Source organism: Onychostoma macrolepis, chromosome 17 (genome assembly GCF_012432095.1).
Source record: "Onychostoma macrolepis isolate SWU-2019 chromosome 17, ASM1243209v1, whole genome shotgun sequence".
Taxonomy (NCBI): domain Eukaryota; kingdom Metazoa; phylum Chordata; class Actinopteri; order Cypriniformes; family Cyprinidae; genus Onychostoma; species Onychostoma macrolepis.
The window spans coordinates 12871645-12886534 of record NC_081171.1 but is presented as its reverse complement, the minus strand read 5'-3'; the positions used below and the strand labels follow the sequence as shown (position 1 = coordinate 12886534).

Below are 14890 nucleotides of genomic sequence, written 5' to 3'. Positions count from 1 at the left end.
TAAAATAATTCACATTTAATTGTGATTCATATTGTTCATTCGCGTTTTAAGTGTGATTTCTATACCAATAAAAACATCTAAATATTCATGTACATGGACATTTTATAGTGAATTTTATAATGAATGTATTTTACACCATATTGTATTGTGTATAAATGTGAATAAAACATATTTATTTTAAAAATCCACATCCTCACTAAGGGGGCTCTGTTGTGGACAATGGAGTCAAAATGGATGAGAATCACTGCATTAGTTATAAAGTTAGAAATTAGTTCATAGTTATAAATCCAACCAGAATGCAAGAAAATGATATGTTTTAAATATCTTCTCCGTGGACCCCCAGAGAACCATCAGGGGCCCGCGAGGCCCACAGACTCCGCGGTAAAATCATCTACGAAAATATAGGTTACTCACTCTATTGGATGTATGTGGGGGAGAGACCAGTGCTCTGCACGGAACGAAACAATGTACCGACACCGTGCGCGCACGTGACCGCTCTGACAGGGAGAAGCACTGCGCACATCCTCACATTCATCATATCCTTCCGCCCTTCAACACGAATGTCGCTTTAATACCATCGCGCTTAGGAACTCGCCTCATTTCCTTTGTACACAGCTTGTTGTAGAGGTTTATTTTTTTTCGTCGGCTGATATCTTTAAAAACGACTGCTCTTATCGCTTTTTTAAACACTAAACGGTACGCGTCCGCGCACTATTTTTGTTCGTGGCGGCAATATATGTTTTTTTTCTCTCTGGGTAAACGTGCCGGATTTACGTTCTTTTTTCCTCCGTGGGAAGCCATGATGGCAGTTTGAGAGCGGAGCTGCGGAGCGCCCTGAGGAGAGATGAGTCCCGCCGATAAACAGCACACCGTCACGCTTCTCCAAAGGCTACCGTCGTATTTCTAACACACAGTTCAGGTGGAGACTGTCAGTTGTCATTTTTCACGGAACCAACTTGGCCATCCAGCGACGACGATGATCATTCGTTAGGAGGGTTTTGAGGGGGGGTTTAGCAGCGGTGGCTAGCGGGCGATGCTAGTCGGGAAAGGATCGCCTGTGTGTTTTCTTCTTCGCGCGGAGATGGAGAGGATTCGCTCCTCTCTTTGGACCTGATCACGGCGCGCGCGCCGGACACACAGACTTCTGCCTTACTATTGTTGTTATTATATCGGATGCGTTCCGGTTTGACCGGGCCGCGGGATCGGAGGACCTTTTCAGCAGCTCGGAGGACTGAGCGATCGGGACCGGGAGAGTCGGGCCTGCTGCGCCGGAGCGGATAGAGGCCCGTCTGCGAGAAGCTGTAATACGGCCCGCTGCGCGAGACCCACCGGGCCACATACACACATACACACATACACACATACACACATACATACATACATACACACATACATACATACACACATACACACACACACACTCAAGGGTGAGAGAGGCGCAGAGCCATTCCGAGCAAACACAACCCCCTTTCTAACAAAAAAACCGGAATAAAACTGAAGTGTTTTGAACTGCTGTCATGGCAATGACTGCAAAAATTAAAGAAATAGTCAGTCGGAATAAGAGGCGATATCAAGAGGATGGGTTCGATTTGGACTTAACTTGTATCCTTACTCATGTTTACTGACTGAGCTACTTTCTACTCTATTTTATTTTATGGTATATATAATGTGTGTGTGTGTGTCACATCTTGTAAACGACAGGGCTTTGTGAGAATTATGGTATGCTTTCTCAACATGGCTTCCTTTTAATGTCTTTGTATATGTTAGGCAAAACCTTTTTAAAATGCTTAGTCATGACGCTCTTACTGTCTTAATAATGAAATATCTTTTTTAACCTCTCTTGTAGGATGCAGATATCTGGTTTGACAGCTACATGGCTGTAATGGCAGACAGTCTCTTTCCAGACTGCCAATTTTACATACAGTACGAGATGCCCTTTCAATTTGTTGAACATCAGTGTGTGCTTGACAGCTTCTGTATGAGCTTAGCACAACAATGACAGCAGTTTGCTGAAGAGATTGAGCAAATCAGTGTGTATTGACAAATCCGTGATTTCTTCTTCTAGCTAATGACAGCACTATTGATCATGTAAAGACATGAGGTCTATTCAGTGAACTTAATTGATAATGCAGTGTGGAGCGTGTTCTAACCTGGCTATTCTTAGAAATCTTTGAATCAATTGATTTCCTAACATGCATGTGAAGAGAAGTCGAGTTGGCCAGGATGCCCTGTGACTCGGTAGAAGGTCCAACTTCATCTGTATTACAAGAAAATATCAAGCATCTTTAGCCTATCAAAAAGGTAATTAATCAGTCATGTGTCTAGGTCAGCATGTGACCTGCTTTGTCATCAAGTCCAAATGCTGTGGGCAAGTGATAAATTATAGTAATGACTCTGATGTCCAAAAGATAAACATTTTATTTATTGTATTTATAATAGTGGTTGACCGATATCAGGTATTGAAAAACGCTAAACTCGTCAACTTCCAAATCATTTCAGTTTTAATGGACTTTAATAACAATTGCCAAAGCTGTCAGTTGAATTAGAATCTGACATAACTAAACGGACTCTCAAAATGTCCAAATGACAGCTGATTAATCATCTTGGCCTAGATATTGATGTATTATTCCATAAAACAAAAGGAATACTTCATAGTTAATACGCATTTACGTGCACCGAAAAACAGAAGTTTGGTGGAAATTCCCTTTTTATTATGAACTCATCGTGACTATTGAAGGAATTATAGATCTTTGTTTGCTCTCAGCATGTAGACTTCTTCCTCATTTTCATCTGGCCTTTTGTTTTAACAATTTGGCTCTTGTGTGCAAACACTGTTAGTGCAGGGGGATGTAGGTAAGATGTGAGGTCTTTCTAACTTTCACGATTTGGAGAATGAAGCAGATGTGATTGTTCTTGTGCAGTTTTTGCACCAGCAAGCGGTTCAACGTTACTGCTGCTAAGCCTTGTAGATTTGAGGAAGTGTGGCAGGTCAGGTGTTTGACAGTAAATGGCCTACTGTTGTCTTAGGCAAGCATGTTTAAACGGGACGAGATGTCAAGCATAAGAGTAATCTATCTGATTCGTAAGTGAGGTCAGAAAATCCTAACTTCTGGGGGTTTTCGAAACAGTCGATACTCTTGCTGGTCATTGTTAAGCTCTGTGATGATCATGGTTGTCCACAATATGCAGTGAATCTCACCTCTGGTTTTGCAAAGCTACACCACTGGCGTACTGAGCATGCTGGGAAAGGTCAAATGTCATACAAGCTGTCAGAGCTGCAGATTTTGAATGCCTCAGTTCTTCATCAGAAATATTTATTTAAATGACCGTATTCTCTGTTGCTCGTGTTACATTTGTGCTTTCAAAAGTCGCAGCTTTACTTTCTTTCGCCTTTTCTTGATTTCTGAGATTTTTTTTTTAGACTGTGTGTGGTTAAAGTGTCATTTCAGTATACTTTCATGCAGCTATGTTCAGAAGGGTGGAGGGTGTTTTAGCATTCTGGGTGGAAATGGTTTACATGTTAAAACCGCTGGCTCCTTCAGTGTGACTGTGTGTACATTGCTCGGCTGACATTGAGATATTGCTTAGCAGCTGATGAAAGAGAGGGATGCAATGCAGATGCCTTGTTCTGTTGTCTGTGGTGCATGTTACTAGCATGTGAAGAACTTGCCTGGATTGATTGTATATTTTATTTACATTGACGTTCCATATTTATATACATAAAATGTGCACAAGAAACTAGTCAGTACTGTGGATTTCGCCTTTAAGTGTTTTCAAGGCCTATTAAACATGGGAATCTGTTGCAGTTACAGATTAGACAATTAGGTTGTTTGCAACAAGTTTGATTATTGAATTTGTTGTCAGAAGGGCTTGAATTGTCCCGCTGAGTCTTTGTCTTGTTTTGAGGTGTCATTGAGGTGACATTTTCCTTTCCGTGTACAAACCAACTTACCTTGTACATGTACAATACAATTCACACACCTTTTCCTTTCTTTTTTCTGGTCTGTTGTGGTTTGTTGAGGGTATGGTAGTTTTGAACACCTGCTATTTTAGTGCTTTAGATTTCTTTAACACTAGTTATGATGTACGAGTCGCTAACCGTTTTAAAGGAATTGGGCTAAAAATAAGCGTGACTCATCCAATTAAAAAGCTTCTGGCTTTCTATTCTGACAGTGTACGACGGGAAATGAACAGAACAGAGAAGCCCTGTTTCTCTCCCTTTTTCTCCACTGTGTTGTGGTCGAGGTGTGAACCTCCCCCAGAGTCTGCACTCAACATGGTAGCGAGAGCGTACAGTAGAAACGCCGGCAGATGCACAGCGAGCAGGGGAAGTGAGAAGCGAAAGAATGGATGAGAATGAGGCATTGTCTTGCCTTGTCAAAAAGCTGCATGATTAAGTGTGAGCTGCATTTGAGCACAGTGGCTGCTTGGTGACCTTTGCCCTGGTTGGTGTAAGGGTAAGGTTTGTAAAGCGGTTTGACCTGGTTTGCGTAGGTAGAAAGTGCAGACACTCCTGTGCCTACGGTCTGACGCTTTGCTAAAAGGTCAATGCATAATGATGATGATGAGAGTGTGACATTTATACTTGACAGACAGCTGAATTTCTGTATCACAAGTTTTGCCTTTTTCTCCTTGTTGATTTTGAAGTCTTGGATAAGTTACAAGCTATCTAAACTACTGACTGCTTTATTACAAAAATTTTTCCTGACCTGTAATGACATATTCTTGGGATCTCTGTCCAAATATCCAGTATTGTTCCTTGTTTATGTTTCTCTGTGTTTGTCTTTTTTATTGTCACTTTTGGGTGAACTACTCCTTTAACTTGTAAGTCTTGTGAAATGTTGTACAGTCACCTTATTTTCCTTAACAAGCATATCAGACATATACCCTAATATAATTGCAATGGGCTTCCCTGCTGAAAGGTTGGAGGGAGTCTACAGGAATAACATTGATGATGTTGTTCGGTAAGTTCAGTTGGAAAAGCGTCCTGTCTCTTTTAGTTCATCCCACTTCATATTTGACAATAAAATGTTTTCGTAAATTAGAATTAATCACAGTCTCCAAAAGAAAATACTGTCATTTCAGTCTTTCTCATATGCTGTTGTTTTCTTCCCAGATTTTTAGATTCAAAACATAAAAACCATTATAAAATTTATAATCTGTAAGTATTTGTTATATTTGAATACTTACACAATATAAGTGATTATTTTAAGAATATTGGGTGCTCAGAGCTGTGCTTTACCTTCCAGATGTGCTGAACGACACTACGATGCATCCAAATTCAATTGTAGGGGTGAGTACATCTAGTTTTTTACAGTATTACATTTTAATTTTTAAACTGGAGCTTTTAGGGTTTTTGTTTTTTTTTGTCTGGAAAGTAGTGATGACACTTCACCGCAGTGTCTCTTTAATTACACCTGAATGAAAGATATAAGCACTCTTCTTTTAGCTGACATGAAACTTTTTAAAGCTGAAATACAATACACAAGTTTTGCCCAGATTTGCAGTCTGGAGGAGTCAGCACTAGTTGCAGAAAGTCATAGCCAGTCTACAGATTTTGTGTGGTCAGAATCGACTAAAAATCGCCTTGTGTATGGTAAAGCACAGAATTTTTTGTAGATTCAGACTATGATACAGGATTTTAGAAAGTGATGAGGGGTGGCACATTAACATTCATGTTTTCTTTTCTTAAGTTCGCACATTATATAGAACTGATCATACACAATTGATTTGAGTGTCTGCTTCAGTTGTTCGATGAGAGTTTGGTATTGATGATTATTGATGGGAAGTTAAGTAAAGATTTTTGTGCTAATCACATGCAGTGACAAGCAATAACACTTGGTGTCAAGTCTTTCCTAACATGAAACTGTTAAAAATTAATTTGCTTATTTTGAAATTTGATTTGCAGAGGATTTTCCGTTGTTTATTAAAAACAGAAAAAGCAACTTGTTTGATTGTCTGTTTTAGTTGGTGACTATTCACAGTATCACATTTTTATTACATGATTATTGTGGCCAAAAGAATTCACAATAATGGTATTAAATATAACATTTTCTCTTTTTTTTTTTTTTTTTCCCCTCTCCTCTTGCCTATGAATTGTCCTCAAAGTATGACTGAAGCGAGGCTACAAAAAGCATACAAAATGACTGCTTATTAACACTTCCTTCAGAACAAGTTTTCTAGCATCTCGTTTTTATTCAAGATCCAAAAAACTCCCACATCGTAGAGCAAAATCTTTTCCGATGTCAGTAGAGTGTCTTGGTTTCGTCATCTCTTCCGACATGATTTTGTGTGTCAGAAGTAGCTACGTGTTGCGTCGTTGTCTTTTCCATTTCATGACAGGTGGAAGCTTGCATTAGAGTCCAGTTTTGCTACCTACTTTGTTTGAGTGTCAACTAGATTATTTACCGTGTTATCATACGTGTAGTATTAACATGATATCAGTACCGGTGTAATCTCGATCATAACGTTCTCACTCTCAGTCCTATTCTGAAAGACTATAAAGGTGATTTCTAAAATCCCCTGAGTACTGAATCTTAACTCTTTTTGCCTTTAGTGGCTCAATATCCCTTCGAGGACCATAACCCGCCACAGTTGGAACTAATAAAGCCCTTCTGCGAGGATCTCGACCAGTGGTTGTCCGAAGACGAGAACCACGTGGCGGCTATCCACTGCAAGGCAGGCAAAGGCCGCACGGGGGTCATGATATGCGCCTACCTGTTGCATCGCAGGAAGTTCTCAGAGGCACAAGAGGCACTGGACTTTTATGGGGAAGTCAGGACCAGAGATAAAAAGGTACGATGGTTTGGTTCTGCATTTTATTTGATTATTAGCATTGCCAAGTTTTTCTGTGTAAGTTGCTAAGCCATTTTCTTTTTTCTTTTTCAGGGGGTCACCATTCCCAGCCAGCGCAGGTATGTGTATTACTACAGCTACCTGCTGAAGAACAAGCTGGAATATAAACCCGTTGCTCTCCTCTTCCATAAAATGGTTTTCCAGACTCTGCCCATGTTCAGTGGGGGCACCTGCAGTAAGTCTTACTGTTTTTTAACCTTGTCTTAAACATGAAAATGTGTCGCAATTCAGCTTTTTGGAATGATTGTGTGTAAAGAAAGCATGTTTGTATATATGTTGTACATACAAAAGCCTGAGATGTTTTGAAAGTGTATTATTTTATAATGCTGTCATGTGGGGTTGTGGTCACACTTACAAGGAGCTGCCGTTGTGTTTGTCATTTAAACCATGTACCACATCTTTCGGCTGTGTCCCTAACACTCTAACACTCATGGGTACGCTGTGTTTCTCTGTTCCTGTTTTCTTTTCTTTAAAAATTTCTCTTGAGGACTCTGTTCTGACATATCAGCTCCTGCAGCCCTAAACACAGTCTCGTGTATAATGACATCACAGATCTCGCCCTCAGATGTCCTCCCCTCCCCCCATTCGTACATAGTGTGCTAGTTCATGTTTTGTTCACGTTTGTGGATCTGTGCGCTACAGCCAGGCTGAACGCCAAACCGAACTGCACCCTACATCACTCCCATTTTTGGGAAGTTCTTCATGTATATCGAAATTGGAACTAAAAGTGCAGAGTCAGTCTCAGAACTCCCATGATTCAAAGGTAGACTCCAGAGTTCCAGTCCGTGTGTGTGTGTGTGTGTGTGTGTGTGTGTGTGTGTGTGTGTGTGTGTGAGATGGCTGTCATGCCAGGGCCAGTGCGGTGCAGCCGAGCTTTTGGCCAGGCTGATGGTGGTGGTGTTTAACTTCCTTCTCTCTCTCTAAGGGGACAGTACTGTTAAAAACAGGAGTGAGGTGAATCCCCAGGGCTTCAAGAAAGGCAACTGGCACTGGGGTAAAATGGCATTACATTACTACTACTACTACTACTACTACTACTGTTAAGGGAATTGTCTTCAAATGTTAGAAAGGCCCTGCCCTGTACTGCATTCTGTACAGTTCAGTACAGCTTTTGATGCTCTAGTCTCTTTCAGGCAGGAGCCCAGAAACATGAAGTAGAAAGAAGTCTTAAATATTTGATCTGCTCTAAATCCCTTTGAGATGTTCTGTTTTCATCAAGAACAAAAAATAGCAGTTTAATAATTATAATGATAGAATTCTAAATGAATTAAGTTAATAAATTTGCTGTGCATCAAGTAGACTGTATGACCTAAATTTCACATCATGGTATGAATTACGTTAAAATGATCAAATATACTATTATTACATTCTTGTTATTGCTACTAATTATATTACATTTTTTACAATGTTATGTATATACTATTGGTTAGTTACCTAGTTAAAAGTTTGTGTGGTAAAACATTTGTAATGTTTTTATAAGAAGACACTCACCAAGACTGCATTTATTTAATCAACAATGCAGTAAAAACGGTAATATTGTGAAAAATTACAACTTTTCAAATAACTTTTTTCTATTGTATTATATTTTGAATTATATAGCTGCAATTTTCAGCAACCATTACTCCAGTCTCATATGATCCTTCAGAAATCATTCTAAAATGCTTATCTTGTTTATGTTGAAAACAGTTGTTCTGCTTAATATTTTTGTGGAAACCAAGATGCATTTTTTTTGTGTGTGATTCTTTAAAGAATAGTTCAAATGAAATATCTATTTGAAATAGATTTTTTGTGACTGTGTGAAACTCTTTACCTAATCAATGTAATGCATATTTGCTAAATAACAAAAAATAATTTATTTCCTTTCTCTCTTTTAATTTTTGAACAGTAGTGTGTGTGTGTTTATACAGTAAAAATCTATAGGTTGACGGTACTATCATACCGCACACTTAGTGTACTTATTTAAACGAAGAACCTCCCTGTGTTACATGCTGACTGTGCTGGGTGCATGCAGGGGTTGGGCGGCCGGGTGCTTGTTTTTGGATGCATCTCTTCCTTTGCATCAAGCCCGTTCCTAATCACTGACATTGCCTTGACTGATGATGTCAGAGCCGGGGGTGGAGTTAATTGACTCAGTGTGGGCTCCTTGATAATTAACACCTCCCTCCAACCTTTCTTTATTTCCTCTTTGCTCAATACAATGCTTTTGCTTAGCTTTTGTTTTCTCTTTCTCTTTTTAAATTTATTCCCACCATTCTCCTCTTCCTCCCTGTCTCTCTCCCTTTCTCACTCTCTCCATCTCTCTTCTATCAAACAGACCCTCAGTTTGTCGTGTATCAGTTGAAGGTAAAGATCCACACATCAAACCCAGCTCACACACGGAGGGAAGAGAAGCACATGATCTTTGAGTTCCCTCAGCCTCTTCCGGTTTGTGGCGACATCAAAGTGGAATTCTTCCACAAACAGAGCAAGATGATGAAGAAGGTAAGTTATTGTGTAAACTTTGACCTATGACCCATAATCTTGTTGGTACACTATCACAGGATCTTGACCCCGTTACCAAGGCTGCAGGGAGTTGTCGCCTTTTGGTGGTTTGTGGTTTTCCTATTGTTTTACGTCTTTGCTTTTACGTGCAGCTACTACGTGTTTTTGCGTGTGTTCTAAATATGTTTGTTTCCTCATTTTTATTTTTGCTTCTCCCAAAAGAGCATCTCTCTCCTGTGTGTGTGTGTGTTTGTGTTTCTGCTTTATATAAATGTGTTTATAAGTGCAGTTGTTGGAATGTGTATTTGTGTTTGTAAACACTTGCTATTTATGGCTATCCGATGCCCAAATGTAAACCTTTGCTGTGTGCTCGTGTGTTCGCAGGATAAAATGTTCCATTTCTGGATAAACACGTTCTTCATCCCGGGTCCCGAGGAAGCTGGGGAGAAAGTGGAGAATGGGTCGGTGGTCAACGACGTGGACAGCCTCTCCTCTCAGAGCCAGAGCTCTCCGGCAGAGAGGGAGAGAGAGAAAGAGAGAGGGATCACAGCGGGAGGACTTGAAAGAGAAAAGGGGGCAGAAAGGGGAGGAGAGCGAGCGGGAGTAGCGGATGCAGATAAAGACTACTTGATTCTGACCTTAACGAAGAACGACTTGGATAAGGCTAATAAGGACAAAGCTAACCGATACTTCTCACCCAACTTCAAGGTGAGGGCACACCATTGAACACTGAACAATGGATTGATCAAAGTAGCTTGATTGGCTTTTTATAGCAAATATGCAAATACTCCAGGTTCACTATATTTTTTTTTACATATGCATAATTTCAAACATATTTGGTGACTACAGGTTATACAAATTTAAAGGGGTGGCTGACTGTTTTTTTTCTAGGCTTGATTGTGTTTATGGGGTGCAGTCTAACGTGTTCATCCTTTTAGGTTTTTTTTAAAAACGCATTATATTTCACAGAATTTACCTTTATTCTACACCGCTCTGTCCCTACTGTGATAAACTCACTGATCATTTCCTGCTTTTATGAAGCCCCTCCCTCAGAAATATGCAATGGGCTGAAATTGGTCAGTTGGCCCAGTGTGTTCTGATTGGCTAAACCGTCTCTAGTGCTCTAAACATCCTGCCCCTCAGCTCTCAGCAGCATGTGCTCCGGTTGTGTTGTAAACAGTGGCGTCGTCAATATTCCCTATCAATTTTAGCCCGATTGAGGATATTAGTGAAGAGGATCGCACAGAACCTGTGCAAGCACGGCTCTTAATGGTTATGTTTGTTTGTTTGTTGTCTCATACTTTAAGATACGCTGTTATTTGTGAATGCTACTGCTTCTGGTAGCTTTTAATATACGGTTTTATAATGATTAAAACTTTAATACAGTACGGCAACCGCACTCGTCCATGTATAACGCTTCTCATAGCTGTGTGAAAATACGTGTATAATCGGAACATTTCATTGTTCGAGAGAGAGAGATGCAGAGCAGGGCGACTCGAAGAACAGTATTAAGAACCGCTGCTTTAGAACATTGATTTGGAAACTTGTGACTCCATTAGAATCGTTAGAAGACAGAATCGCATTTCATATATGAATAGATTTTTACGTGCACCCCTAGTTTTCTCTTCCTCTTCTCTAAAGCAGCGCATCATGACCTCGCCTCCTTCGTTACATGTTCCCGAGGGCGGGGTTTATCTGGGTTTGTTACATCACGAACCCGGAAAGTAACTCGTTTTTGTTGGCATTAAACTGCCATAATTTTAAAAGACGATATCTCTGTTTGCATTGAACTTTCAGCGCCGTAACTTTGCAGATATTGTTTATGCTCAAACAGCAACATTACACACTAAGGGTGTGCGATATTGAAAAAAAAAATTATATCTCGGTTATTTATTAATTTTTTTTTTTTTCAATAACGATAATCAGACGATATTTTGCTGAGTGTGTTATTGTGCTGATTTCTGACTACCGTGGACGGCTGCAGTTTTTGATATTCTTCATATTCTGTGTGGTCAGTTCACATCAGTGATAGAAATTAATCTTTTCATATAAGTTTAAATTAATTTTTACCTTTTATAGGCAATTTTACCTTTTAATAAAGCCATTTTTTTTCTAAAAGTGTGCATCTTTTGAGTCAAATTGTTACATTTAATCAGTCAGTTAGAATAATAAGACATTTAGGCTGTTACCAAACAAATAAAACCAGTATCGGCAAAATTAATCTTTGCAGAAGTTGCATCTGAAGTGGCATTTAGACTGTTTAGACACACTGTTTAATGCAGCTCAGAGGAACATGGAGTGCTTTAACCTGCAGTTACAAATGCATAATGTTTTGATATTTTAAACAAAACATTGAATACTGATATTTGAAATTATTTTAAAATGAAAAGATGCTTATGTGAAATTAAAACCGCCAGCAGCAAGTCACTGTTAATAAGTGAGTCATTGCCACTGAACCGAATCATTTAAACGGTTGATTCGTTCAGGAACGAAACATATCGTCATGTTGCTCAGAGACACAAAACAGTGCTGTAGCTGTTTGGAATCTTTTTTTTTTTTTTTGTTGGCGAAATGGAGCGAAAACAGGCAATGTGGTGTCTAAAACGCAAGTCTCTTAAAATTAACTTATTGTTTATTGAACTGTTGTATAAAATCAATATCACATTTGTAATCATGTTTATTTTTGAAGAAAAATCGGCACTCGTGTAATAACTATATGAAAGAAATAAAAAATTTTTTATATATATATATAAAAAATTATTATTTTTTTTTTGCCCCGTATCTTGAATTTTTTGATCATTCTTAGTGCATTTTATTAGACTGAATCATGCAGTGAAAGAACACACTCTAAATGCGCACGTGCTCTAGTCTAGACCCTAGGCTTCATCACGTAATGTAAGTGTGCACTCTGTAGGTGTTTTGTTTGGTTTTTGCAAAATACTCGATGTCAAATTACATATGGTTAAAACAACAGTTACGATATTATCGCAGACAATATATATCGCACACCCCTAACACTAACTATCGTTAAAAAAGTGAAATCGCAATCAACCACCCCTTTAATAATGTGAAACCAAGTCTCAGAAAAGGAAATGACAGTTTTTGAATGAAGAACGTATTAAATAAAATATTGTCAATTGCGCACTGAACTCAAAGTTGTACCTTTAGTTTTCTGCCAAAATAAGGGTTCAAAGATTATAACTGCTTAAGGGTTGTGTGGAAGTGAATACATTATGACAGAAATGTATTACTATTGTATTGTACTCTTCTAATATTCCATATATTTATGAATAAGTTAATAACCCGTTGTACTGGCAGCAAAACATGATTTAATTTGGAGACAGGAGGCAAGATTGCTTGAATATTGCAGCAGTATGAGACCTCAGCATTGTGGGTTTTTAAACGTTTAAATCACAATTCAAATCGCAATGTTTGTCAATGTAATTGAATATGTTTTTGATTTAAATCGTGCAGCATCAGTATTTTTCTTTTAACTGATGTACACTTACAGTCATGTTTTATTTATCCTCTTTGGTTTAGGGTGTTGCTCACACCACTGGCCAAATATTACTCTATCACACTATCTTATTTTTCTCTAAATGACTCATGGTTGACTGTGGTATATGTGTGTATATATATATACACACTACTATGGTTTGATGGTGTCAAAGGTATGGGGTCAATAACACTCCTTAGAGAAAAATAATATATTAGTAGCAAGGCTGCATTAAATTGATGAATGTGACCGTTAAGACATTTACATTGTTATAAAAATGTTTACTTTCTATTCATCTAAAGATCCTGAAAATTTGTTGTTATGGTTTCAAGAAAATTTTAAGCAGCATAACAGTTTTCAGCATGGATGCAAAGAAAAAAAAAATCTGGCATGAGATCAGCATATTAGAAAAAAATTCAGGAATTAATTGACATTTTTGAATACGTTTAAACCGAAAACAAATGTAAAATTTTTATATTTTACAGAATTTTTGATTTTACTGAATTGGATCAAACAAATGCATCTATCTGTCTGTCTGTAAAATATTAAGCAGCACAACTGTTTCCAACATTGATTATAAATCAGCATATTAGAGTGATTTCTGAAGGATCATGTGACACTGGACTATTTCAGGAATAAATGAAGTATTTGAAAATTATATAAAGTATATTAAAATAGATGATATATGTTATGTTAAATTGCAGTAATTTCACAAAATTAAAAAAAAAAAGTTTCTGCATTTGATCAAATAGATATTGCCTTACACAAGAAATGCACAGCAGTAGATTTAAAAAAAAAAAAAAAAAAAAATGCTGACTCGTACATTTAAGAATCGGTTTAATTTTGTGCTCTGCAAAGCACTCATATTTATGCTACCTTCTGTCTTTTGCCTCTGTCAGGTGAAGCTGTACTTCACCAAGACTGTGGAGGAGCCCTCAAACTCAGAAGCGAGCACTTCAACTTCTGTCACTCCGGATGTGAGTGATAATGAACCCGATCACTACCGCTATTCAGACACCACTGATTCCGACCCAGAAAATGAACCTTTTGATGAGGAACAGCACGCACAGATTACAAAAGTCTGAACACTTTTTGGCATCTACACACACACAGACACACACATACACACAAACAAATACATGCCGGACAAAAACAAGAAAAACCAACCAACACCAGTGAAATAAAAAAAGGAGAAAACTTGAAAATAAACTGAAGAGAAAAGGACCCTTCCTCCCCTACCCCTCCAACAGCTCGAGGACAGTCGTGTCGAACGCCATCGATCACGGATGAAGAAAATATCCTGACCAATATGTTATTTTACTTCATTTTGATCGATGAATTTCGTGTGTGGATAACAACACCGTTGCCTGAGGTGGGAGGGAGGGTCCTGTAGCTATTCTGTGTATATAAAATCCCTTTTTTGTGTCAAAGACGTTACAAATCTAGGCAATCAGGCGAGGAGAGGGGAGGGGAGGGGAGGAGAGGTAGAGCAGTCCACACATCTCTCCTTCTCCCTGTCTTCACCCAGGCCAGTGCTGCAATCACCCTCTCCCCCTCTCCCTCGCTCTTCCCCTCCTTACTGTGAATGCTTCTCGTGCTGTCCGCAGGCGCTAAGACCTTTGACCCCTTCCTGCGCGGTGTGTGCTGGTGTACGTAGTCCTTCAGGCTGTTGTACAAAGACTACGGTGTGCCAGCGTTCCTTTTCCTAGCCTCACAACCTACCCGCCCCCACCCCACTGTGTATAACGATAAATTATGCAGAAAAACACGACATCCCATGTAATTGTCGGTGTTTTTTTCTTTACTTTTCTTTCTTTTTTATCCTAAGATAATAAAAAATATAATACATAAAAGCGCAGGGAACCAGTGTTTGCAATAATGTTAACACTCAACATTTAAAGGACAAATTGGTGTGCATGTCATTGGAGTCAGTGTCCATGTTTAATAAATGCTATATGATGTGTTTTTATTAAAACAGAAGTGTCAGAACTCTCTTAAACGGTTGTCTGAGATCAATTCACAAAGGTAAATCGGTATCAAGACTTCAAGCTGTAATTG

At 38.7% G+C, this 14890-nt stretch overlaps 1 protein-coding gene across 2 annotated transcripts; it reads left to right on the top strand.

Annotated features, from left to right (window-relative positions):
• The first annotated feature begins 607 nt into the window (after nt 1-607).
• Nucleotides 608-14685, top strand: ptena (phosphatase and tensin homolog A). Of its 2 annotated transcripts, XM_058749318.1 has the most exons (10): nt 610-1602; nt 4880-4964; nt 5117-5161; nt 5250-5293; nt 6557-6795; nt 6889-7030; nt 7781-7849; nt 9170-9336; nt 9721-10044; nt 13732-14685. In XM_058749318.1, exons 1-10 carry the CDS (start codon nt 1518-1520, stop codon nt 13915-13917), a joined length of 1386 nt encoding a protein of 461 aa, XP_058605301.1. In that variant the 5' UTR covers nt 610-1517; the 3' UTR covers nt 13918-14685. The 2 variants fall into 2 exon arrangements, with proteins under 2 accessions (XP_058605302.1, XP_058605301.1); XM_058749319.1 differs by lacking the exon at nt 7781-7849 and having other exon boundaries at nt 608-1602.
• The last annotated feature ends 205 nt before the right edge of the window (nt 14686-14890 follow it).

Bases quoted from the DNA above. Each gene is read 5' to 3' on its own strand.
- ptena (XM_058749318.1), top strand. From the start codon at position 1,518: ATGGCAATGACTGCAAAAATTAAAGAAATAGTCAGTCGGAATAAGAGG. The intron at 5,294-6,556 runs GTGAGTACATCT...TTTTGCCTTTAG, and splicing joins ATCCAAATTCAATTGTAGGG to TGGCTCAATATCCCTTCGAG. The intron at 6,796-6,888 runs GTACGATGGTTT...TTTCTTTTTCAG, and splicing joins TCAGGACCAGAGATAAAAAG to GGGGTCACCATTCCCAGCCA.